Raw genomic sequence first — 27,344 nt, 5'->3', positions numbered from 1 at the left:
TTCACTGTGGAGGGCATATAAATAATTAATTGATAAAAAGAAGAAGGTAAGATAGGAAATGAGCGATAGCGTGACTAGCAGAATAGATATTAACGTATTAACAGTGATTCCTTCAAAGAACACTTTATACGGATAGGACTTTTGTAAATCGCTAGCTTTCAGTCTTACAACAAAGATGTAAAGTGAAATATGATACTTTAGGGGAGACTCATTGTTCGAAATATCTATCAGAGCAGTCGATAATGTAAGGAGCTAACTACAGGCAGTACTGCTTGTTGGTAGATAGGACTGACTTATAAGACCCCTGCTGGTACAGCGGTAAGTCTTCGGATTTACAACGCTAAAATATGGGGTCCGATTCTCCTCGGTGGACACGGCGGATAGATTGATGTGACTTTGCTATAAAAAAACATACACACACACACTCTTATAAATAGGCGGTCTTACCTACTGGGCAATTGTCCGGGGCCCAACACATGGAAAGACCCCCGATGCTATGTCTTTTAATCTTCTTTTGAGTTTTCATATACCCCAGTTTGCTGAATTCTGCCCGGGACTCTTAAACTGCGCTCACAACTTAAACTGGATAGAATATTATGTAGTATCGACCGGATTCGAATCCAGTTAGCTAGCTTCGAGTTCCAGGGGACAAAACTGCGTTCTAAAACTCACTGTGTGAGATTATTGACTTATCGATTACTTGTCATTAAACATTTATATGCATATTCTAAACGTATGTTTTACAATCATGATCAAGTAAAATCAATTTATTGCGGAAAACGTAGATAATGTCCGTTTTTTGTTTTGTTTTTCACTTATTGATGTTAAATAAACATTTATTATAGTAAATATTCTTATACCCCTTTTACCCCTTCTATTCATTACACTGTTTGGATAAAATCTATTTTCAAAATATTCTTATAAGAATATTTACTGGTGCAAGAGGCTTTATATGCCATGATAAATCAAATCAAAATGGTTAAAAAAAAGTTTGTTTGTGTTTTAGAGTAAAGTCACGTTGGCTTATCTGCTGTGTCGACCGCAATGAATCAAACCCTGAATTTTAGAGTTGCAAGTCCATCAACGTAGCACTGTTCCACTAGCGGACAACTGAAAAACATATTTACAAAAATTCATCATACAAAGATAAGAATCACCATATAAATATTAAATACAAGAAAACGTTTCCAATAAATAAAACATTTTTCTACACCCCCAGTGGCACAACGGTATATCTGTGGACTTGCACCTCTCGAAACCGAGTTTCGACACTCATGGTGGGCAGAGCACAGATAGCCATCGTGTAGCTTTGTGCTTAATTACAAAAGTAATGTTTTTAACCCTTCTATTCCTTACACTGTTTGGATAAAATCTATTTTCAAAACATCAAATGCCACAAAACAAAGAGTTACTGTTTATAGTGTTTATTACCCACTGTCGCCCTCAGAGATTAGATATTTCATTATTGCACTGATATTAGAAAATCAACTATTTTCAGAATTTATAATTTGTACTACCAACATTCAGAGTCTTTAATTAAGTTTACATACCGTGTTTTGCTTCTGTTTTATTCCGAAGATATGCGTTCTATTAAAATATTTTTCTCAAACATCCATAAATTACAAAAGAAGTCTGATGTTTGTCACAGTCCGAAACCTCATCGACCAATAAAGATTAGAAAACTCTCTTTCAAACTTTTAGACGTATCTATAACTTCACACGTTAGAAACAAACTTCGGACCACATAGTTTTTCAAAAGAAAACTGATTGTTGAATAACACAGGTTATTTCATAACAGGTGATGCGTATATGGTGGTACAGGTTATGACAAGAAAACATACAACAATAAATTATGATTTCGGAAACAAAAACAAGAACATCTGACTGAGTGTTGCTGTTTAATTAGCATATAGTGTGAATTTCAACCGTTTTAGGCTTTCATTTCCAGAGATAGGGAGTTATACTCAGTGTGGAAAATGGCTGCACTTTTCCGTGTGTGTTATCGATTAAGTGGGTGAAGATACAACTAAGAGCAACAACAAAACTAATCCGTCAACCAGTTTATATTTAATTATTTTTTTTCTCGCAAATTCGTAGAGACCTATTTCTAAATATTACAGTTTCTAGTCCGAAAATATCTAATGGTTCAAGAGGGTAGTGTTGTGTTAACAAAATATCATCAATTGGCTCAAGGGGTAGCGTTGTGTTAATAAACTATCATCTATTGATTCAAGGGGTAGTGTTGTGTTAATAAAATATCATCAATTGGCTCAAGGGGTAGCGTTGTGTTAATAAACTATCATCTATTGATTCAAGGGGTAGTGTTGTGTTAATAAAATATCATCTATTGGTTCAAGGGGTAGTGTTGTGTTAATAAAATATCATCTATTGGTTCAAGGGGTAATTTTGTGTTAATAAATTATCTTCTTACTTTATTTGATGCAATTCTAGAACTCACACTGAATGTTCCACAAAAACCTGTATTGAAAACACTATAAATAATGTGTGTGTATGTGTTTAAGTTTTCTCATAGCAAAGCAACATCGGGCTCTCTGCTGTGTCCACTAATAATAATGTCAAAGGTCGAAAGATTATTTAACAAATTAAAGTTGCAGAAACTTTATCTTCATACGGTATTTTTTGACACCGAACTCGCATACATTAAAAACATATTCTACATCTACTTATTTTCGCTGAACTTTTGTAATCTGTTACGTCTCTGCTGAATAACCACCAATATTATCAGTTTTCAACGTTTTAACAAAGTGAAGTGTCTTGTAATGAATGAAAAATATTTATTGGTCCAATAAAAGATCCGACTTCAATAATAAGTAAAACGTCTTACTGTATGTTTTATGTCATCTATCAAGCTGGTTGAATCTAACTTTTTTCTTACAATCATGAGTATTATGAGAATTATTACAATTGTTTTTTAATATACGTTGAAGTGTTTATCTTCTAACACAGTAAAACATCCTTTACATCCACAGTTTAAACAAGTAAACTCTGTCATAATTATATCCTCAAACCCTCAGTAGTTTATGATTGAATGTATTTTCGTTGTACTCCTCACTTAGCAAAGCACCACTTCCCCAGTGAAAATGTATTTTCATTCGAACTCCAAAGTATTGCACAAATGATTAAAAGCTATAAACACACCTGCCACAAGCAATGCACAATGCCACAATGCACTTTTCACTAAATATTTTTATACTAATAGAAAAATAAGTCGTGTTTAAAAATACAGCGAATCCCAAACTAAAATACACAGGTAAGAAATCCTTCCCTTGTTAGAATTAGTTAGTTTAAAACAACTATTTCAAATAAATGTTTGGGTTTAACACTTCCCAGACGATCGAATTTTACTGCCTTATCCTGAAACGTATAGTACCTTGTTAAGAAAATGAATCGTGAGTTACAAACTTGAAAACCTAGAGAATAAAGTGTTAACAGAAACATATACTGCCGGCTAATTTCGTTACTAAGATATACGCAATAATATAGTGTCAAGAGTACTTCATGTAAACATCCCTAAATGGTGTTTGTTATTGTTATGTGAATGGTGTATTGACCATACATACACGTTACTACGTGGGTTATCGATTTTTTTTTTAATGTTTGTCCTACTGTTGCGTCTGAAATCACCTGTGAGAGTGTTTTCCTACTATATAATTGAGCTTTCTTTAAATTTTTGGTCAAACGATGTATATAAAGTTAGTGTAAATTTACCTTTAACCTTTATATATGTATATATTTAATTACTTTTTATGATAATATCATGCTCAAATCTAATCGTGACATTAATTAACGATAACAAAATTTAACGATTTTATAGCAATAAAACGGACTTTTTCACAATTTGTTTTTTTTTTCAAATGTTCGAGAACACTCAAATAATTCAGTAACATACGTTAACGTACCACCCTACCTGATTTTCAGACCTAAAAATCTTCAACTGATCATTCATCAAACCATGCTTGGCTGCCTCTTCTTTCCGTAAGGCACGTTCTTTCTTTAACTCTGGACTCCAGAATGTCTTAATACTGTGCATACTCGACCCTAGTTTCTGAGTAGTGACATGAAGTTCCCGTTTCATTTTGCCATACTGATTGTGTAGCTCATTTAAACGTGACTGAAGTTCCAACACGAAATTTTCACGAGCATATTCATTCTGTTTCTCTTGGTTATGAGTGGTGAAAGCGTGTGAACTGCGAACATTATACGTTCCACTTTCCTTATACGGATCGGATTCAATAACAGATTCACGTTCAGGATAATACACATCGTGTTGCTCGTGTTCCTTGTACACAGATCGTTCTAATGAACGGTCTCGCGCTCTGGGGGACCTGCCAACTGTGTCTCCTACGTCCAGAGACCTTTGTCTACCCTCTCGAGCAGTAATATATTCACGATCAGGACCCCTTTCTAGCACCTGATAATTCCGCACGGGCCGGCTTACGGACCGACTTCGATGTCCAGCACCGCTTGTTCGGATGTCCATAAGGGGGCTGTTGAATTCGTCAACGTTGTAAACAGTATTAAACGTACTGCTACTAATGGAATGAGGGGAATGGGGCTCTCCTGACACATACAGAGGGCTGTTGTTACTGGATCTACTAATTCTATAATGACGGTGTCTGAATGTTTGTGACGGAGAAGGGGCTATTCGGGAAGGAACGGGACTGCCTCTAACGGAAGGAGGCTGAGAGATTGAGGAGGTATAAAACTTAGAAGGCGACGGCCTATGACCTAACGATGTCATTTCTGTTCGTCCAGAGAGTTTTGGTGAACGCTCAAACGAATTTCCCTCGTACATTTTCCTCGACTTGACAAAACGGCTCTTGCCTGTAGTGGCTACACAATTTTTAATATTTTCGAAACTTCTTCACAAGGAACATTCGTTCAAAATGCATGCTTCGATTTTACTACCTGAATAACTATTTTTTTTTCTTTTGTCAGTCGAGTATTCCAACATAGCTATAATGAAAACTCCCAATAGAACCCTCTATAACTGCCAGCTTTCCTCCAACTCTGCCTTAGCACTCTGGCAAAATACGCTAACGTAGTAGAACTCTTCAGTATTGACTGAATGTAGTTGTATTACCAAAATGTGGTTCACTATAGTTTTGTGACAAATTGTAATGTACAATTCTTGACTATCTCAAATAAAAAAATACTTATTAAAGGTTATTTCTGTTGATACATTCAAATGAAATTAATGTTTTCTGTAATTGTAACTTTAAAACACCAATTGTTCTTTCGTTTTCTATTTAAAACCGTATCAGGTTTTCTGGTGAAAAGTCCAGATCAATATTTGTTTATTGACAATGCGATTGTTAGTGTTAGCGTGTTACAGAAGGGTGTGTGAAAGTTAAACCTATTTTTATGTGAAGTAATTGTAACAAGGTAAACACATTAATTATTGGTTTTATTTGCTTTGGTATATGTTATTATTTGTTGTTGTTTTTTTGTTTTTTTTTGTTGCTTACTATAATACTCACCCTATCGTAGATGAAATATAATTTCTAACGACTAGCACTAGCCTGCAGACTAGAGCTGTGCCTCGTGAACGTATGTGTCCTGATGTAACCAGTAATCTATGACCAGTACCTAATGTTAATAACTTTCTGGTAACTTGTGATTGTATCGATATTAGTTAATGTTAAGATAATACTAATAGGAACTCTTTTATGAAAGCAAATAAACGTGCTGAAGAGATATAGTAATTTAACACAAGATCAGATTTCGACACCCGCATTAAAAGTTTAATACTAACAACAAACAAAAATCAACAATATCTTACATCAGATTAATATCAACACTACTGTATATCGTATTAGCATTAACACTATAATATATCAACATCAACAATACTTTATATCATATTAACATCACCAATACTGTATATCATATTAATATCAACAATACTGTATATTATACCAACATCAACAATACTGTATATCATATTAACACTATAATGTATCAGATTAACATCAACAATACACTACATCAGATTAAAATCAACAATACTGTATATCATATTAATACCAACAATACTGTATATTATCTTAACATCAACAATACTGTGTATCACATTAACATCAACACTACTGTATATCATATTAACTTCAACAATACATTACATCAGATTAAAATCAACATTACTGTATATCATATTAACATCAACACTACTGTATATCATATTAACATCAACACTACTGTATATCAGATTAGCATCAACAATACTGTATATCAGATGAACTTCAGCACTATAATATATCAACATCAATAATACTTTATATCATATTAACTTCAACAACACTGTATATCATATTAACATCAACACTTCTGTATATCATAATCATATTAACATCAATAATACCACCATGTAACAAAATTTTTACTTTTTCTTGTTCCTGGTCATAAACTGTTATATCCTAATTGCTGATGTTGGAAGTAAATGGCAAAAGACTTGTTTTTCTCTTCAAACTTTGCTTTTATGTTCTGGGTAATGAAATTTTTAAATTTACCCATTTTGCACAACATTCGAGGTAGATTCAGTACTGAGTAGTTGATAGAGAATTTTCTCAAATTTACAAGAATTCTCAAAAGCTTTCTAGAATGTTGTAGAACTTATGAGAATTTTCTAGAACTTTCCCTAGTAAGATATATATATAAAGAGGGGCTCACCACTCACCACTTCAGTGTAGTTCTAACTGTCCAAGTGAACACATAGATCTATCTGATTTTATCAGAGATGGCATCAAGAAGCTGCAAGCATTCTCCAGACATATTCTGCTATGTATGTGGCCAATTTATCAAGACAAGAGCAAAAAAGTATTCTGTGACAGCATTTGCTAAAATATATGAAGCCTGCAAGGCATATTTCAGCATGCCTGTCAGGGATCAAGGCAAACCCTGGGCATGTCATTATACCTGCAAGCACTGCAAAAAAAAAATTCTAGAAGGTAAAACAGTCAATTTGTGCTTGCTTGAATAGTAAGATTTTATGTTATACAAATTTCAGACCTTTTATATATATTTTGGTGCACCTCAAGGAGTAATACAACAGGTCAAGACCTTGCTAGAAGCCTTGAAGTATGATAAGTATGGCTGGGAGGTTATCAGACACTTCAAAATGGTGGCATTCCTGATGGGTCTCCAAGGAGGCTTTAACAAGTTTTGCAGTTACCTTTGCCTCTGGGACAGCAGGGACACTGCAGCAGGAAGCACTGGCCACAACAGACCAAGTTTTCTGTGGGGAAGCACAATGTCAAGTGTGAGCCACTAGTGGACCTCCAGAAGGTGTTGTTTCCACCATTGCACCCAAAAATTGGTCTTATGAAACAATTTATCAAAGCTCTTGATAAAGAGTATGCAACCTTCAAGTACCTTTGAGACTTCTTCCCTAAGCTGTCTGAGGCAAAGGTCAAAGCTGATGTCTTTGTTGGACCACAAATAAAGAAGATCCTAGAGTGTACAGAATTCCTCAAGAAGCTCAGTAAGAAGGGAAGAAAAGCTTGAGTCAGCTTTGTCACAGTCGTTTGGAACTTTTTGGGCAATCACAAGGCCAAAAATTATGTGGAACTGGTTAAGGCTCTGGGGAAGAACTACGGCAAAATGGGCTGCAGGATGTCCGTGAAAGTTCATATCATTGATGCTCATCTTGATAAATCCAAGGAAGACATGGGAGCATACTCAGAGGAGCAAGGTGAGCACTTCCACCAAAACTTTGAACAACTCATATAAAGAAGACATGATGGGAGACTATATTTGGGGGCTGATACGTGAAAGTGATTTACATTACAGTTGCAAAACTACTCACTTCTAAACATTTTTGTATAACTTTAGTATAAACACATGTAAATTTTGGTTCATATGTTGTTTTATTCACACAGTATGTAAATGAAAATGTGCAAATTGGCCCGTTTTTACACAGAAAATAGGTTAATTTTTAAATTTCATTATCCAGGTCACAGAAGCAAAGTTTGAAGGGAATAATGGCCATTTTCTGTACTTTTACAACAAAAGCAATTAAGAAATAACACATATTATCTAGGAACGAAATTTGTGTTACATAGTGTTACATATTAGATTAACATGAACACTATATATCAGATTAACATCAACAATACTGTATATCAAATTAACATCAACAACATTGTATATCATATTAATATCAACAATACTGTATATCAGATTAACATCAACAATACTGTATATCAGATTAACATCAACAACATTGTATATCATATTAATATCAACAATACTGTATATCAAATTAACATCAACAATATTGTATATCATATTAACATCAACAATACTGTATATCAGATTAACATCAACAATACTGTATATCAGATTAACATCAACAACATTGTATATCATATTAATATCAACAATACTGTATATCAGATTAACTTCAACAATACTGTATATCAGATTAATATCAACACCACTGTATATCAGATTAACATGAACAACACTATCAGATTAACATCAACACTACAATATATCAGATTAACATCAATACTAATGTATATCAGATGAACATTTATAATACTGTATATTAGATTAACATCTATAATACTGTATATCAGATTAACATCAACAATATTGTATATCATATTAACATCAACACTACTGTATATCAGATTAATATAAACAACATTGTATATTAGATTAACATCAACAATACTGTATATCAGATTAACATTAGCAATACTATATATCAGATTAACACCAACACTATAATATATTAAATTTATATGAGCAATAGTAAATATTAAATAAATACAAGTATTATACCTTCTAGCATATATTGCTGAAAAAGACAAATATAAGAGCAGTTTTGCTATCTGCTGTGTATTCTGGATAAGAAAATATGCCTAATTATTGAGACATGGAACAAATGATCAGTGTTAACTAAATATTTATAATGTAGTTATATTAATTAGTAGTTCATTAAAACAAAGATATTGCACATGGATGTTTGACAAACAAATGTATTATGACTGTTTTATGACTATTTTCACAAACTGATAATACAGATAAACTTACATTCTTTATAAAGAAGTTTAAAACATTGTTTAACAGATGTATATCCTTGAGCTAACTAAAATGCTAACATTCATGATGTTAGAAAAACACCTAGGTTCAAGATGTGTTGACAGAAATTAATACAAATGCTATAATCTGAGAACGTTCAAAATGTGGACATTTTTTGTTCAGGTGAAAATTGGAAATGGTAACATTTTGTTTTTGAGTTTCTAAGACTTGTGTTCTATGGTGCTCATAGAAAATGGAAAGAGCACATGAATTAAGTTTTTGTAAAGAAGTTGAAATGGTGAAATATGAAACAAATAAACATATTTAAGTTTTTATTATCTATTATCTGTCTTTTTCAGTATATTAAATAATGTTGTTTTAGTTGTACCTACTAAGAGTTTGGTGGGGTTTCCACTGGTAGATCTGTCGTCAACAAATATATGGTATTTTTGAGTTAATCTAGGATTAAGCTGATAATAATCAAGATTAGAATCTGGAAAATGAAACATCTGGACCACTTGATAGTTTTGTAGTATAATGAATGAAAATGAAAGAGCAAATTTATGGACTGTTGTTAATAATTATGAGAAATCCTTTAGAGAAAGGGATGAAGAAATTGGAGATGAACCACTCAATTTGTGAAGGTGGAGGTATATATATATATACAGTGTCCATCCATTCAATGAACAGTTAGTTTATTACAGTCATTGAAAAGAATATTAAATAATTTACTTGTGTTTTGTTTAATCAGAGTGACAAGAACATAAAATCATTGTTTCATGTTCTGTATAATCACAGATAGCCTTGTAAATTTAAAAATATAAAATTAATCTAGAAACTGATAAAGATGTGGGGAGAAGTTCCTTAACTTGTGAATGATTTTTCATCATTTTAAAAAGAGTTACACTATCTAGTCAGTGAAATAAGTATATTAGTACAGCATAGGTTCTGTGATGGTAAAAAAAGGAAACAATTGTGTATTCAGTTTAATGAAAATATTGCTTTGGCTTAAGAACATTCTAAGAACAGTAGCTTCACTACTTGATATCATGACTGAGGCTACTCTGTAAGAGCATATCATTCACCTAGAGGACTAGGAAGACCAAAGTATTCTTGAAAGAAAGGTTTAAATCTAGACTTAGTAGAATACAAAACAATTCAACTTCTGCCCTAGCTAGTTCATTGTATCCAAACTCTACAAGCACATGCCTGAAAGAACAACAGAATGACCAAAGATACTGTAGTGGAAATAACAGAGGTTGTAATCTGCAGACCCCTTAGTAGTTCATGAGTGTTCTAAAGGGGTTCCATTATGCAGTTAAATTAAAGTACAGTTATGTTTTGAAATTTATTAATTCACATAATTATAATTCTCATTACTGCTTTCATATGCTTTGGGAGTGTTGCACAGAGAATGGGAATCTCTGAGATAGCCCTTGGGTTTTGAGTAATTCCACAAAGAAACACAAACTAAGAACCACAGACTTAAATGTCACATCACCATCACCTGTTTAAAGTTCATGGCAAGAGACATGACTCATTCTAAGTCTAATACTGTATCATTACTTTATTTATCTTGAATATTTTAAGGTGAATAACCTATTATTCTTGTGTAAACTGTGAAATTAACAGTTCTGAAACAATCTTGGTGTCAAAGATTACCTATCCAGCTAGCAGTGTGTTTAGTGAGCACATTTTCTCAAGAGCTGGAAACATCAATGAGGTAAAAAGAAACTAGTTTTTTCCACAAAATGCATTGTAGCTACTGTTATAACACAACCATTTTAACTTTCTAAGTATAGAACGTAAGTCCTAATGAGAATGTGAACTCAGTGTGTTCAATCAGCAACAGTAATAATGTGATATACTGATGTGAGTATAGCTTTACAATAATGAAAGACAACAGTCTTAGGTCTGCTCTATAGTTTTACTGGCAAATGATTGATAAATGTGTATTAATAAGAAAAACAGTAACATAACATTAATACTAATTAAATTATTTCAAGAAGCAAGAGTTGGTGAAGGCTAGTTATTTAGTAAGAGACTTGATTTAAATAGACTGATGATAAAAGATATCCAAGTAGTAAATGTTAAGTTTTATAAAGAAGAGTGCTTTCTTAGCACTGAAACAGTGCATCAAACCCAATATTAAGTCTGAATTAAAGAGAGACCACTACAACTGTAACAAAAGTTGGTTCATCCAAAACACAAGAAAGTTGTCTGTGAATTGAACAATTTCCTAAAAATTACCTTTAGTTGTGTAATAAACACTACAAGTGAAAAATATTCAAATGTTTCTTATTTAAAGGGTTCTTAATTAAAAATTAATAACAAATATGTATGATTATTCCTAGAAGCTTTTGACAACTTTTAAATAGCTTGCTATGACCACCTGGCAACAAATAAACATGGGAACCTTTCCCACTATGGATGCCATCTGCCATCAAAATCCATTACATTTCACCAGTTAGCTGTTCAGTTAATACCTTACTTTTGTAAGTTTCTTCACTACTTATACTTTACACATGATTTTATTCTGAAAAGCAATATTATTGTCACCAATTTAAGAACAAAAATACATCTTATTCCCAGAAACTAATCCTACTTCCTTTAAAACTTTTTAATTCTAGAGGGACATAAAAGTTTGGTACAAAGATAAAACTAAAACTCTGATGTAAACTTTAGAGAGTTATGGGAAGGGCTCTCACTTAGTCACTAGAAACCACCACATGTAATATGAATTTTTCATCAATATTGTTATGAATATTCTGATGAAATTTACATAATTACATAGGATTGTGTACATTCTATCAATATGATTTTCAATGTGTGATGCAGGAAGTGATGGGACAACACAATCAGGTGGAATGCTATGCATCAAAACTACATTTTCATGTTTTGTAGTGCTATGCAGTCAATGTAATGCAATCAAAAACTGATTGATTTTTGGAAGGGTACACAATAGCTGAAGGTGTGTATCTCACTATAGTAGTCAATACAATATGTATATCAATACAGAAGTTTTACCAATGGTTTGTTACAAAGTGAGACAGTCTTGTCAATTACATATTATCTGTATTAATAACATTGTCTTATATAATTACTTCACACTTTACAGTGATTTTTGAATTCTCAGGTTTGATCAGCTAAATGGCAGCTGACAAGAGAAATAAAATAGAAAAGTTAGCATGTGTCTATTTTGTTATTATTAATACTATTGCTATGTTACTTTAACTGTAATATTTTTGGTAAAAAGAGATTAAGACAACATGTAATACTCAACAGTCATCTTTCTTTATTGAATCAATAATTTTCAGAAAAAAATTCTTTATCAAAAATTCTAGTTTTCTGTATAATGGACTTGTAATGTTTACTGAAAGCATAACAAATTTTGTGAAGGTACATAAGTCATATTGCATCAATACAATCTTATCACAGTTTCACAATATGTATCACTACACCTTTAGTAACAGCTAGTTCTGATGCTAGACATTATAAATTCAGATTATGCAGATGTGCTGATATCAGTAACTTAAAACATGGGATATACCTTGTACTTAATAACACTGATAAATAAAAGATTATAGATGAACTTGTGGTACCAGTCACTTCCAGAAAGAGACCTGAATAAGTTCAACCCCAGCCACGATATGATAAGAAAACTTAAACTTAGTAGAATACCGTCGTCATTGTAGGGTAGACAGCTCATAGAAGATGTGCAGGAAGGAGTAATATGCTTTAAATAGGACAACCTTAAGACAGAGCCTTTACAATGGAAATCACACTCAAAGACTGTATGTTAAGTATATACCTATGTTGATGCATTAAACTCACAAATTAAAAGTAAATAACATAAATACAGAACAAATTTAATTGAAATCAAATGAGTAACAAGCAATTATAGTCAATAAACATCCTTAGTATAGAAGTAGTTTTACAGAAATAATTCAAGAATACCACAATCCAAAGATAACAGACTGCATGGCAGATGGTTAAGGCACTCGCCTCGTAATCGGAGGGTCGCTGGTTCGAATCCCGTCACACCAAACGTGCTTGCCCTTTCAGCCGTGGATCGTTATAATGTTACAGTCAATCCCACTATTCGTTGGTGAAAGAGTTGGCGGTGGGTGGTGATGACTAGCTGCTTTTCCTCTAGTCTTACACTGCTAAATTAGGGACGGCTAGTGTAGATAGCCCTTGTGCAGCTTTGCCCGAAATTGAAACCAAACAAAAATCAGATGGCAACAATAATACCTCATATTATCAGAACAGTCACGAATTCTTTACTTAAATAAAATTTATAAATCTTCAAATACCAGAACTTACAGTCTGAACTTGATTCAAGTATCGGTTATATATGTAAAGGTTTTGTTATGTAAGATCCAGTCTCGATATGATCTTGTATATGTATCTTTATATCGAACAAATAAAGCGAAGTGGCGACAGAAAGAGAAAATACTACGTATTACATTTGTGATTTGCTTTGTTTGTTTGAAGTTAAGCACAAAGCTATACAATAGATTACCTATGTTCTGCTCACCACGGATATCGAAACCCGGTTTCTAGGGTTGAAAGTCCGCAGACATGGTGGGGTTACATTCATGGGCATTGTCCCTAATAAGAGACAATAAGCAGCGGTAAAACAATGAATCTTCTAGCCCTGTTTATTTGAAAATAGCATTTTACAGTATATATCAAACATATACAGGAGGGAAGAGGTACAAATCGTAGCTGATCCCCTCCCCTCGGATATATAAAGATCTACCCAAAGCCCGATGTCAAACAATGGGATGCGAACCTACGACCCTCAGATTACGAGTCGCACGCCTTAACCCACTAGGTCATTCCGGGCCGAAATTAAAGAGAAACTTATCACTGAACCATCATAAGATGGTAACGAACATCCAGAACTCATGTTCGAATCTCTGTCGCACCAAACATGCTCGCCCTTTCAGCCGTGAGGGCGTCATAATATCATGGTCAATTCTACTATTCGTTAGTAAAAGAGTAGCCCAAGAGTTGGCGGTGGGTGGTGATGACTAGCTGCCTTCCCTCTAGTCTTACACTGCTAAATTAGGGACGGCTAGCGCAGATAGACCTCGTCTAGCTTTGCGCGAAATTCAAAAACAAAACAAACACCATATTAACCTTCAGGCATAGAGTTGAAGCATCCCGACCTCCACTGCGCTGTAATTACATTCAGGTACTCCAATAAAGCATTATCGAGGATCCTCCCAACAACTCGTTTGTGTGATAAGCTGGTACAACTCTTGTCTGTCAACTGGCTCATTCTACCCATTCTTATAAATGTAAAGACAAACCTGCTCCTAAGGCAAATGACACTTCCACTGAGGGGCAAATTTGCCCCGGGCTAATTTTTTTGACTAATTATGATATCGACTGAAGTGAAACTAAACCTTATTTAGCTTGGACATGTGGTTAAACTCCCAGTAGACACTGCCTTAATCCTCGCCTGCTTCCACTGCAGTACTTAGAGGCACATCTTACATAGTGACTCCTGTCAAGGACTATGTCTCTCTACTTCTAACTGTAGAAACCTTCTACGTGTTATAACATTTACATTGAATGATATTCGTCCCTATAAACATGCCTTTGTACTCGATAAAATTCATTTTGTTACTAAATCAGTTTTCTAAATCAATACGTAGGCTACATGTTCTGGTCAGGTCAACTAAAAACGTATTACTGAATTTTCCTTTTTTTGTTAATACATTCTCAAAATTAAGTGACTGTTGCTAGAACTAGTCTATTGATTGTGTATTGCTTAACGAAATTTTCCGTAAGCCAGTGTTGCTTACATAGTCGTATTGTCACAATCTGAAGAAAAATTACGCTTATATCGACCATGCCAAAGTGAATGTTATCAGTTATTCGCAATGATGGCCGTGCAACTCACTACTGAGACCTCTTGTTGGGCATTTCCTACCCTGTTTAGGACTTCTTTTTGGTATGGTCTTAAACTTTTGACCAGCTAGTATTTAGGTTAATTTCATGGTGTTCACATTTTCCCTATTAAATGCTAAAAAGTTTTTTATTTTTATTTTCACTTTTCTTATTGTCATTTTTCGAAGCTCTACTGAAATAAGTAGTTGAGTCTAACAACGCAAAATGCATATTTTTCTTTATGTTCAATGGCCTTAAGATTTTGGCCAGCAGTGTATCTCGATCCTTCCTTGTCTCTGCGGGTGGTTCACAAGGTTCTGCTTTGTGTACTCTATATTGTAAATATGCCATAATCTGCCTATCCTGTCCATCTCTTTCAACATGTCGATTATATGGCCCTAATTTTATACCTGCTCTACCATGATTAATGTTATTAGCAATCTTTAACACACTGTTGGCCGTTCTGTCCATTGGTGTAAAATAAGGCATCTTACACAGAAGAACTTTAAGCCTAAAGCTACGCTGCTTGGTCCAAGCCGTAGGAAGTTTGAGCCTAACATGATCCTCAACTTTTCTAAATCCATCTTGATCATTTCTGTTTCTAATTATTGCAAATATCTGGGCATTGTCTTTGATTAGTATATCATCTAGAACACTAATCTTACAGCTTCCTGCTTCAAAGCCTTGAACGCTTTCTTTTGCTCTGTATTGATAAATCCTTTATTTGTCCTTGTCTTGCTTGGTCATGCTGCACGAGTATCAACTTCTTCTGCACATTATGATAGTCTAATGATTCTGGTCTCAGATTGGCTTTCTGGATTACTATTCATTTTCTCACCAAATAACTACATGATCGTATTATCTTTCCTCCTGTCATTTCATAAACTTCGCCAAAAATACATATTAACCTTGTTGGTGTGTCTGTAAATTCATCCTGAAAGCTCCTCTACCCCACCCTGCAAAACATCTATCGGATGTGTCTTCCAGTGGTGATCCAAATTCTGATACTGTCCTGATGTCACTGCTGCCGCCTTATATCTATCCATATGTCTTAAATTATTACAGTTTTTCACTCATAACCGTTAAATTTCGATTTGTTATGCTATCATTATTATCGACTTCGACTTGTTTCTTCAGTCTCATCTGTCCTATGTTGATTGGTGGGCCTGGTATGGCCAAGCGGGTTAAGGCATGCGACTCGTAATTTGAGGGTCGCGGGTTCGCATCCCCGTCGCGCTAAACATGCTCGCCCTTTCAGCCGTGGGGCGTCATAATGTTACGGTCCAATCCCACTATTCGTTGGTAAAAAAGTAGCCCAAGAGTTGGCGGTGGGTGGTGATGACTAGCTGCCTTCCCTCTAGTCTTACACTGATAAATTAGGGACTGCTAGCACAGATAGCCCTCGAGTAGCTTTGTGCGAAATTCAAAAAAACAAAAAACAAACAAACCTATGTTGATTGGATTGTGTCCTAATGCCAATCCACACCTCCAGTTTCTTATAATTTATATGTTTATCTTGGTGAACTAGAGGGCGCAACTTTCCACTAGCTTACCAGCATCTTCACTGGGACTGGAATGAAAATGAAAGTTTAAAAATTTTTGATAATAAAGTGTATTAAATTATTAGATGTTGATAGTGCAGTATTGACATGGTTGTGGTTATCAAAGTGTTATACAAGTTAAAAGTTAACAATATAAATGTGTTAGAGTTTAATACATCTGGTTTTTCAATCAAATAAAGTATCATTAGTAACGAAGTACACCACACAGACAAGCGACACAACACACGTTAAAAATAATCAAATGGTGATTAACATTAAGTACAAACGAGAAATAATAAAGTTTTGTTTACGTTTATAGCTGTCATATTTTAATATTTTGGAAATTTTTCGAAATAGTGTGTAAAACACTAGTATATTAAACCAAAGGTTTTATGAAATTGACGAAGCTTAAAACTTTATCAATCGGTGACCCATCAGTGGCACAGCGGTACGTCTGCGGACTTACAACAGTAGAAATCGATTCGCGTGGTGGGCAAGCAAATAGCCCATTATGCAGCTTTGTGATTAACTTCAAATAAATTAATTGGCGTTTCAATATTACATCACAACAAAATTCCTAATAATTATACTCGATTCTTCGTTTATCGTCTCAACTTGAGATTTCCAAGACGTAGCACAGACTGTTTATTTCTTTGTTTACAAAAATAAAATAAATAGTTAACTTCTGATATAAAAAGTTAATTGATAATTACGAAGAACAAGAGAAAATCCTAAATAGCCGTTGCTGTAATTAGATCTCAAATCGGTCAAGAGATGGGGCTGCGACTTGAAAATTTTTACTTGCAAAAACTTAACACTTTACAAGTTGCTTCCACTTATACAGTGTTGTAACTTGTAAGCCTAAGTGATTTAACATATGAAGTTGATTCAGAAATAAACTTGCTTGTACGATTTGACAGTTGATCAATCGAGTAATTTTATTAACATACGTGATAACCAATATTTGATCATCATATTTCCGAACTTTTAGGTATGCTGGGACTAATTTAATATCAATGGCCTTCTAGCTAACAGCTATATTGTATATATTAACGTATTCTACACTTGAACGTCATCATTCTATTCGGAAAATTGTATTATTCTTTGGAAACTCTTAAGATAATTAAAATTCAGATTTTCACAAAAAGGAAAAATGTGTTAAATTCATTTCTGGTTGAAAATTATCTGGACAAATTTTTGCAATTTTAATACATCGAGTTGAGATTGGTAATGGAATAATTAAGTAGGAATGTAAAAATCGAAACGAAAACATCCTTACCAAGGCCTAATAAGAATGATTTGGCGACTGAGGCTTTTTACACTTAAATAATGTTACGACGTTGCGTGCATGATTATATATGTTATAATATTATGCTCTATGAGAAAATTAAATATTTGCTCTAGACTTCTCAAGGTGAAATAATAACGTTCTAAGATATATTTTTAATTTTGTTAGCTAGTAGGCTTAGAACGTCTAAAAGGTTCTAAGAGTGTAATGTATTGTTTTCTTGTTTGTTTTCTGGTATATTCGAAACTAGTATATAAATGAAAGATTGTTCTGAAGTTGTAGATTTTCTGAAGACAGTGTCAGTGTGATAGCATCACGGTTATTTTCAATTTGTAACATAAGCCTAGAACTAATGTTAGGGCAATATACAAGTGTTCAAGTTTTTAGACACGTTAAATGAGGAAATTCAGTTATTATCGTTCATTAGACTGGACGTTGATATTGTGTCACGACATAATTTAAAAGATTTTACAACAATAATCATAATGTGATAATAACGTAAACTTTTAAGGACAATTTACTACCTTTAATGTCGAAGTTAGACTCAAGTAGAGGAGGCAGAACAAATAATTTATTGTGTAACTTTGTGTTGAGGGTCAGATTTAGGCGAGTTGAGGCATTTATGCAATAATGCGATGCTATAGGCCCGTTCTTAGGGTGATTTAAAATTGAAGCCCCCATATATGTTATATGTGTTGTTAATGCCACTATGCGTTGGTAAAAGAGTAGACCACTGCTAAGTTCGAGATGGCTAGCGCGGATAACCCTCGTGTAACTTTGTGCAAAGTTCAAAACAAACAAACGAGCAAAATCCGACCAACAACATTTATGGTTCATTCATGAAACCATCCATATAGTTTATATTTAATATATATATATATAATTGAAACGACCCTTCAACTTTACCTTTATAACATAGTAGTAGCCATATACCCTCCATGTGTATGGGACACAAGTGTTTTAATGGTATCGTGTTGTTTTTAGTTTTCAAATCTATCTTTCAGTCTCAACGTTCTAGATGGACGCTTAGTATTCCTGGAATCACATTTTAATTTTTAATCTTAAACAAGGACAACATCAACAACTGCATAAAGTTACTGGATTTAAGGAACCAGCAGAAATATCCACCGCCCTCCGGGTGGATATAACTGCTAGTTCCTGCAGAAGACTATTGCGTCTACGGTCTTTTCTGGAATCGTGTGACAGTTCTACAGTAATGTACTCATACTTGATATTCGATAGCGTTTGTCATCCATGAGAAAATGATGCCATTAAAATTTTTGTTTCAAAATGAGTTGTTATTAGAACCCTCGTTCCACCAAACATGCTCGCTCTTTCAGCAGTGGGGGCGTTATAATGTGACGGTCAATCCCACTATTCGTTGGTAAAAGAGTAGCCCAAGAGTTGGCGGTGGGGAATGATGACTAGGTGCCTTTCCTCTTGTCTTACACTTCTAAATTAGAGACGGCTAGCGAAGATAGCCCTCGTGTAGCTTTGCTCGAAATTCTAAACAAACCAAATCAATTATTACAACATTGCATAACATTAGATTTTGTTGGAGTATTTCTTTGTATACTCAGCTATCAGTGAAAGTGAATTGCTTTTCTCTTGCAACCCGCATGAGATTTTTACTAAAGAAAAATAAGTAATTTTTTAAAGTTGTTTCTCGATTGTTTTATATTTGAAACTTACTTCCTTTTGTAAATTGTATTGGTTAAATCTTAAACATTATTTTTTGTCAACATTTTATTTGTTGTTTGCTAATAAAGTACCCGACATGGCCAGATGAGTTAAGGCGTTCGACTTGTATTCTGAGGGTCGCGGGTTCGAATCACTCTCACACTGTGGGGTCGTTATAATTTGACGGTCAATCCTAGTATTCGTTGGTAAAAGAGTTGGCGGTGGGTGGTGATGACTAGTTGCCTTCTCTCTAGTCTTACACTGCTAAATTAGGGACGGCTAGCGCAGATAGCTCATGTAGCTTTACGCGAAATTAAAAAGAAAATACACAGAAACTACCTCATGTAGCTTTGCACTTAGGAAGAAAACAATAAGTTATTTAAATTGTATCGGAACTAGTGCCATCTAGTAGCTACATAAGATAAGAGTTTGATTGATGCAGCAAAAAGATGAAGTTTGAAAAATACGAAGTAAAATCCAAATTTTGCACAAACCTCAATGAAAAAAAGTTAAAACTTTTATTTTTTACTACTACTGGACCACTGGCTAGAACTATATATCATTATCGTCATACAATAATGAAACTCTTGCTTATATGTTTATATGATTTTGGAAAAACGTTTTTATTACGCGATGAGCAACCCTCAACTTCACGAAATTTTTATCCTGTGTGCATGTGGACTTGCAATACGGATCACGATTTTCCCGGTTTGCCTTCGTTTCCTGCCACAGAGAAGTTTATTTTTCTCCATTCTCAGGGGGCAGATATGACGTCAAACGTCATGAATACGTCACACGGAGATCTAAAGCACTGACGCTAAGGGTAATCGGTTAGTAGTTTTAATTATCATATTTAAATAAATAGAAAATACTTCTTTGAAGAACTGGTATCTAACCATTCATTAATTTCTTGCGAAAGTAATAAAAATAATTTAAGTTTATAAAAAACGACTAGTAATCGATCCCTACTTGTCTTTATAAAAAAAATTTTGCTTCCTTTTTATTAGCTATATTTTTATACACCAGCAATATCAAACGTGGAATGTGCATATGCCCAATTCGATTTTATTGCTCATAAGGAAGTCTATAAACATACCCTGAAATCTAATTATATGTCTAAAGTAGTTTATCGTTCATTTTATATATATTAGCATCATATTCGGTACAAGAAAGGAATCATTGCGACCACAGACTAAAGAGTTCTGTGAAACAATTAGAGCGATAAGATTCGCCCTTTTCACTGTATTCTTGCCTGGAAAAGTCACTCACCTACTTACTTAGATAACAATTCGTTGAAATAGTGAATTTTTTACTCACTCCATAAACACTTATATAGTAACATGAGGCTGCTTTATAAGTAGAGTAAGCTTCAGCAAGTTTCTCTTAAAATCACACCGTTACTTATTATTATACAGTATTTCCTCATCGTTATGTTCTATATTTTTACGTCCACACATTAATATTTTTGTGTATAACGTAGACATAATTTTTCATATTGATTTCGTTGTTGCATACAATATTACATTTATTTACTGACAGCCAAACCAGTTTCAATTCCATATAAACTTTTGACACTAGAGAGATCACGTGGTAAAAAAATTCAATGGTTAAAGTGTGCCCTCCTGAAAATAAGTCAAGCGATGGGTCATTTTTATAACATGCAGGACTTTCATGTTTCTAAACAATGTTTATCACAGACCGGATAAGGTGGACATCAGCTTTACTTTACATGATTATATTTAGTTAGGTTTATAAAACTAATACTGATTACATTTAGTTAGGTTTATAAAACTAATGCTGATTATATTTAGTTAGGTTTATAAAACTAATACTGATTATATTTAGATAGGTTAATAAAACTAATACTGATTATATTTAGTTAGATTTATAAAACTAATACTGATTATATTTAGTTAGATTTATAAAACTAATACTGATTATATTTTGTTAGATTTATAAAACTAATACTGATTATATTTTGTTAGATTTATAGAGCTAATACTGATTATATTTAGTTAGGTTTATAAAACTAATATTGATTGTATTTAGTAAGATTTATAGAGCTAATACTGATTATATTTAATTACATTTGTAAAACTAATATTGGTTATATTTAGTTAGATTTATAAAACTAATACTGGTTATATTTAGTTAGATTTATAGAACTAATAGTGATTATATGTAGTTAACAGGAATGACAGACAGTACACTGACTACGCAGTTATTGGTCCGTAGTGTCGTAGTGAAAATATAATAATTATAGCTCAACTACCTTTACAATAATGTAACTATCTTTCACCAATACATAAAATATGCCTGGATCTGGCATGGTAGTTAAGGCACTAGACTGACAATCTTATAGACGCGAACATATTCGCCCTTTTAACGGGTGGGGCGTTATTATGCTAGGTCATTCCCTCTATTCTTTGATAAAAGACTAGTTCAAAAGTTAGCGGTATGTGGTGTTGACTAGCTGCCTTCTCTCTAGCCTTTCACTGTTGAATTATGAGCGACTAGCGGAAGTAGTCCTTGTGTAGCTTTGCGCCAAATTCGAAACAAACCAAACTTTATGGCCCGAAATTTGATGCAGTACATGAGTAATTCAAAAATAAATTTTAGGTGCAATTTTAAATTTCATTTAATTTTGAATGTTCAATTAAATTAATTATATCAATCAGCCAGAATTGTAACTACAAATATATGGAAATAAATGGGGGGATTTTCTTTCTTTCCGTGGAAAGCCATATTTTTTACTTTTCCTATAAACCCACTTTTACCCAAAATTAACACTTTTGAAATTCAAGGGGCCACCCTGATAAACAGTTGCAACTTCTGAAAGGGTCGCGCGACTATTTTTGAATCCTCAGCCAATCAACGACTAAAGACATCACACTTCATTCGTAATACTACGCGAAATAGTCGGAATTATCTTTTTATCTTACGTAAAATTCGCCGGGATCTTAAGAAGTAAAGTGTTCTTTTCTCGGACAAGGGCGTCCACAGAAATTTCTCCAAGGGGGGGGGTCTAAATCAACATAATGAATGAATAAAGAAAGAAACACATTTCTTATTCGTGATGACGAGAAACCACTTGATGTAAAAATCTATCTTTTTTTTTTTTTTGCCATAAGCTTAGTCATTATAAAAGGTACCACGACCAAGAGACTGAGCCATAAGGTATGGTTTACAATATACACCTTGTATGAGAAGTGTGATAAAAGAAACAGTCCTTTTGGTAATTAACCATTCTCTGATCAACTAAGTTAAATCTGTAGTGTTTTTAGACCTACTTGTATCAAAGTAATGAAGTCTGTGCTTGTCATAAAAGGCAACATTAACTATAAACAGCTGGAAAATGTTACAGGGGTTAACCCTTTTTGTTGACACGATTTCGCGAAAAGCTACACAAGGGCTATCTGTGCTAGCCGTTCATAATTTAGCAGTAAAAGGCTAGAGGGAAGGTTGGCTACTGGTCATCACCACCCACTGTCAATTCTTGAGATACTCTTTGATGGACGAATAGTTGGATACTCTTTTATGAACGTATGGTTGGATTCATTGTGACGTTATAACACCCCCACTGTTGAAAGGGCGAGCATGTTTGGTGTGACGGGGATTCAAACCTGTGATGTTCAGATCTAAAGTTAAACGCCCTAACCACTTTGGCAAGCCAGGCCGCTCGTAAGACTGGCTTAGAGCTAGTGATAATATGGTGTGGATAGGATAAAGTTTGCATCTCAAGAAGAGTGAGAATAGTTTCTAACAGTATTTCGATGACAGAGAAGAGTGTTATATGGAGCCTCTAGAAAGTTAACGGATTCCAACACCTTAACCAAAAATAGTTCAACATAACTTAATAAACTTAAATTGGTTTAAATAATTACTGAACCAACTAGACATTTAGTATGAAGTGCAAGTTGACAACTACGTTTTAAACTAAAGTTCTGTGAGGTTATACAAAAGATGCAACTGGTGAGATGATATGTCTATAGGGACAAACGAAGTGTTTCATTTCGTACGAGAAAAACGGTAAACAAAATCAATATTGAGCTGGAAAATCATGTATTACAGTATATCTGGAGAGAGGCCTGTTACTTGTTAGTGGGTTAAAACGTGAAACTCTAGAAAGTTGTAAGTGCAATACAGATTCTGAAGTGAAAGTAATCAATTTTTCACGCATTTGAAAGATAATATGTTACACTCTTGTTATGCATGTGATGGCTGGCTTTCCAAAGGTCATGAATTGATCGCCTCTTAAGTTAAGAGCTGTCATTTTAGTGACTGGATTACACAGTTAACACATGCATGTCTATAGTTCCAATTATTCACTGCAGGACATTTGGAAAAATAAAAAGGCTAAACAAGCACACCAAAGATGTTCATCAGTGACATAGTGGTATATCTGCGATGCAGAGAAAACCCCTTGCGTATCTTTGTGCTTAGGCTCGGCATGGCCAGGTCGGTTAATGTGTTTGACTCATAATCTGAGGGTCGCGGGTTCGAATGCCCATCACACCAAACATGCTCGCCCTTTCAGCCGTGAGGGCGTCATAATATGACGGTCAATTCTACTATTTGTTAGTAAAAGAGTAGCCCAAGAGTTGGCGGTGGGTGGTGATGACTAGCTGCCTTTCCTCTAGTCTTACAATGCTAAATTAGGAACGGCTAGCGCAGATAGCCCTCGTGTAGCTTTGTGCGAATTTCAAAAACAAACAAACAATAATCACGAAATCATTTGCAGTGATTGATACAATATATTCAATAAAACCACGCATCAATACTTATTAAATTCTCAGGACTATTAAGAAAAAGATGTATTTGTTGGATCTACAGTTTCAAAATTAAAATATTGTTACTATATATCCAAATTAATTTGGATGTGTCGATAAACTTTGTTGCTTTTAAATTCATTAAGTTTCAGAAATTGTTTATATAAGTTAATTCTTCGTGTTCAAAAGAATGATTATTGTAAATACTGTAAACATACTACCCCTAAATATTTCTTCAGTTAAGCATGAGGGGGTGGTGTTATTAAGCACAAAGAGCTCTGCTTACCACGGTTATCAAAACTCGGTTTCTAGTAGTATGAGTGACATACCACTGGAGAAATGTAAACCATGAGAATAAAATTGTCAAAATGAGCAGAACGTTCTGAAATTCAGTTTATGGTGATAACCAATTCGAAAACTAAAAATTCATGCCATAAGAGATAAGAATTTGAAATTAGGCTAAAGCAAAGTAAGGAATCTCTCTAATTGACAGTTGAATTTAAATATATTACAGTTTTTTTAATTTCCTCCAATAATTCACTCTTTGCGAAATATTTACTTAAAGTTTACACCTGGTTCGATTATCATGAACAGGCAAGTTTGACCCTTTGATTTAACAGAAGTAAATGGATAAATTACATAACTAGTTACACAAAATGAAAGAAGTAAACCACAAAGTAATAAATGTTTCAAGTGTAACCTTAAAGGGTTATATTGTCAGGAACTGCAGATAAAAGGATGTAGGGAATAAAAGGTTGTCATAAAAAGTGTTATGAGTGTGAGAAACATGGCCATTACAACCAAGACAGTGGTGAATCAATAGCTGATAATACATCAAGGAAATAATAACCTGAGGATGGGTCATAAAACATAACCAGGTGAAATTAATAAGAAAGAGCTAGGCATCAGAAAACTCGAATTAGGTAATTTTGGAACAAAGTTCAGCTGAAAATATTCCTCATGCATCAAATGATGGGTTCATTATCAGTAGCTCTGCAAGATATTGATTAAAACTAATATTGTGGTTTAAATATGGTCAACCAGATCTGGTAACGAATGGTGAGAAATTATCTTTGGGGATGAAGAATGAAGATGTGATAATGCAAACAGCAAGTGGTCAGAAAGATCTAATGAAAGGAAAGATGTAAGTTACTACCCTCACTATCTTGAAGGTTTTTACACTACATAAAGTGTGTAGTGGATATAAAAATGGATACTGAAAACATAGTTCATTTAGAAACATGGAAGTAAGACCACACTTGATTCAATCAGTCTTACAACATGTGACCATGAAGTACTTGTACTACCTGACAATTACATATCCAAAAACTGAACTTCCAGTGACAGCAAGGAGGAATTCACGGTAATGTCAAATAGTGAAAAATCGTAGCAGAACTTATTATGAATAAATTTACATCTGGTGACAGGAGTATAGTAAAAAAAGAATGCTCCAGCACGTCCAGAGGAATTGATGGTTAAAGGAATACCTGTGGTTTTAAGGAATGAGGAATAATTGTTAGGATCATGAACACTACAAACTATGAAATTATTATCAGTTCTGGACAGAACAAATTGTAATCTCTTAAACCGTACAGATATAACTTCCACATCAAATAACACCAGTTTATTAATTATAAAATGCAGCACTTCTTTTAGCTAATATTGTATTAATGAGTATAGATATGGAACACTGAACTAAACACTTTTAATTTGCAGCCTTTCTTCAAAAATAGAGTTTTAATATTTTGGACGTCCGGGATAACGTAAAACCCACTTGAAGTAAAGGTGTATTCTCAAGATGGCTGTTATGGGTTTTACAACTTTAATTAAAATAAACTACACGACAACATTTGGATCTTCTTAGGTCATCTTCAGGTTAACAAAGAAAGTTTGCAACTGACCGTTGTCCGGTACATGTCTTAGGTACGAGAGTGTAAATGACTACGGGATTGTAGGGGGCGATGCAGTATATATTAGGTTGTTAAGTAGTAAAGGTATAAAGGTGTTCTTTTATTTTGGTTTTAGTTGTTGTATAAGTAGGGCTTTTTTATTGTGCGTTTCTTTATGTTTGTTTCCCTGCTTATTATCTAAGTGTTTTCTATGGTTATGTTATGTTTATTTGATTTGCAGTATTTAAAAACGTGTGAAGATGTTTTTTATGTGTGTTCAATTAAGTTGGTTTCCATTTTTTTACTTGTTTCTTCAATTTAGAAGTCGTGGCAGTTGTTTCATTGTATTTTATAAATAATGTTGATGTTGTGTTTGTCAGTGTAGTTTTTACATAGTATAGACTTTCGTTTTATACCTGGTTTTTGAATAAATGTGTTATTTACTGGAATGTTGTGTTTTGTTATAAGTTTTTTCCCAAATGCTGGTTATTATTTTTGCTAATGTCAGGAACATATAATATGCAGCAGTGTAAAATTTGGCGTTGGTTGGTAATGGTTAGTTGCTTTCCTTTTAGTCTTACACTGCGAAATTAGGGAAGAACAGTGCAATAGCCTTTGTGTAGCTTTGCACGAAATTAAAAAAACAAACAAAAAAGAAACCGTTGTTTCCTAGTTCTTATGCGCTAGGCTGCGGATTCGAAAACCTGACGTTTACGCTGTAATGTCACTGAATACATTTCCTTCTTTTCGATATAACTGCTTTATAAGAATGGCAGTTAGCCTTTAGCTTTGCCTGCCTTTGAGGCTATGGCTAGTGCTGTTACCTAACTTCCTTTCCTCGGTTCAATAGCATAAAATTAGGAAAACCTATCACTCAAAATTTAGAGGTCTCTTAGAAAACTACTTAGCCCATATCTTGGAGAAGGTGTAGTACAGGTTGAACAATTGATGGATTCATATCTACAGAACACACGCTTAGTTTCTTCAACCACGTTAACTCCATACACTTCAACATTAAGTTCACTTGTGAACACGAAAAAGCTAACTAAATAATATTTCTCAACTTCAAGATCACAAGAAGCGATACACAATTCAAAACAGAATTTCACAAAAACATCGCCCATACTGGAGTGACTATACATTCCCTGAGACCCAGCATATGAAACAAAACAAACACAATATATTAAGAAACCAAATAAACACACCCACAAAACTATGTTCACCC

The 27,344-nt window shown here is 33.9% G+C and overlaps 1 protein-coding gene across 2 annotated transcripts in view; it reads right to left on the bottom strand.

Annotated features, from left to right (window-relative positions):
• Positions 1-5,036, bottom strand: part of LOC143238170 (uncharacterized) — a 117,835-nt gene extending 112,799 nt beyond the window's left edge. For both annotated transcript variants that reach the window (XR_013020439.1, XM_076478163.1), the window contains exon 1: positions 3,929-5,036. Coding sequence is in view for 1 of the 2 variants with exons in the window: in XM_076478163.1 (XP_076334278.1) it covers positions 3,929-4,816 (888 nt within the window). In the remaining variant the exon portion in view is untranslated. The remainder of the gene's footprint in view (positions 1-3,928) is intronic.
• Between the last annotated feature and the right edge of the window lie 22,308 nt (positions 5,037-27,344).

This window comes from Tachypleus tridentatus, chromosome 13 (genome assembly GCF_004210375.1).
Source record: "Tachypleus tridentatus isolate NWPU-2018 chromosome 13, ASM421037v1, whole genome shotgun sequence".
NCBI lineage: Eukaryota > Metazoa > Arthropoda > Merostomata > Xiphosura > Limulidae > Tachypleus > Tachypleus tridentatus.
This window is presented reverse-complemented; position numbering and strand designations above follow the sequence as displayed.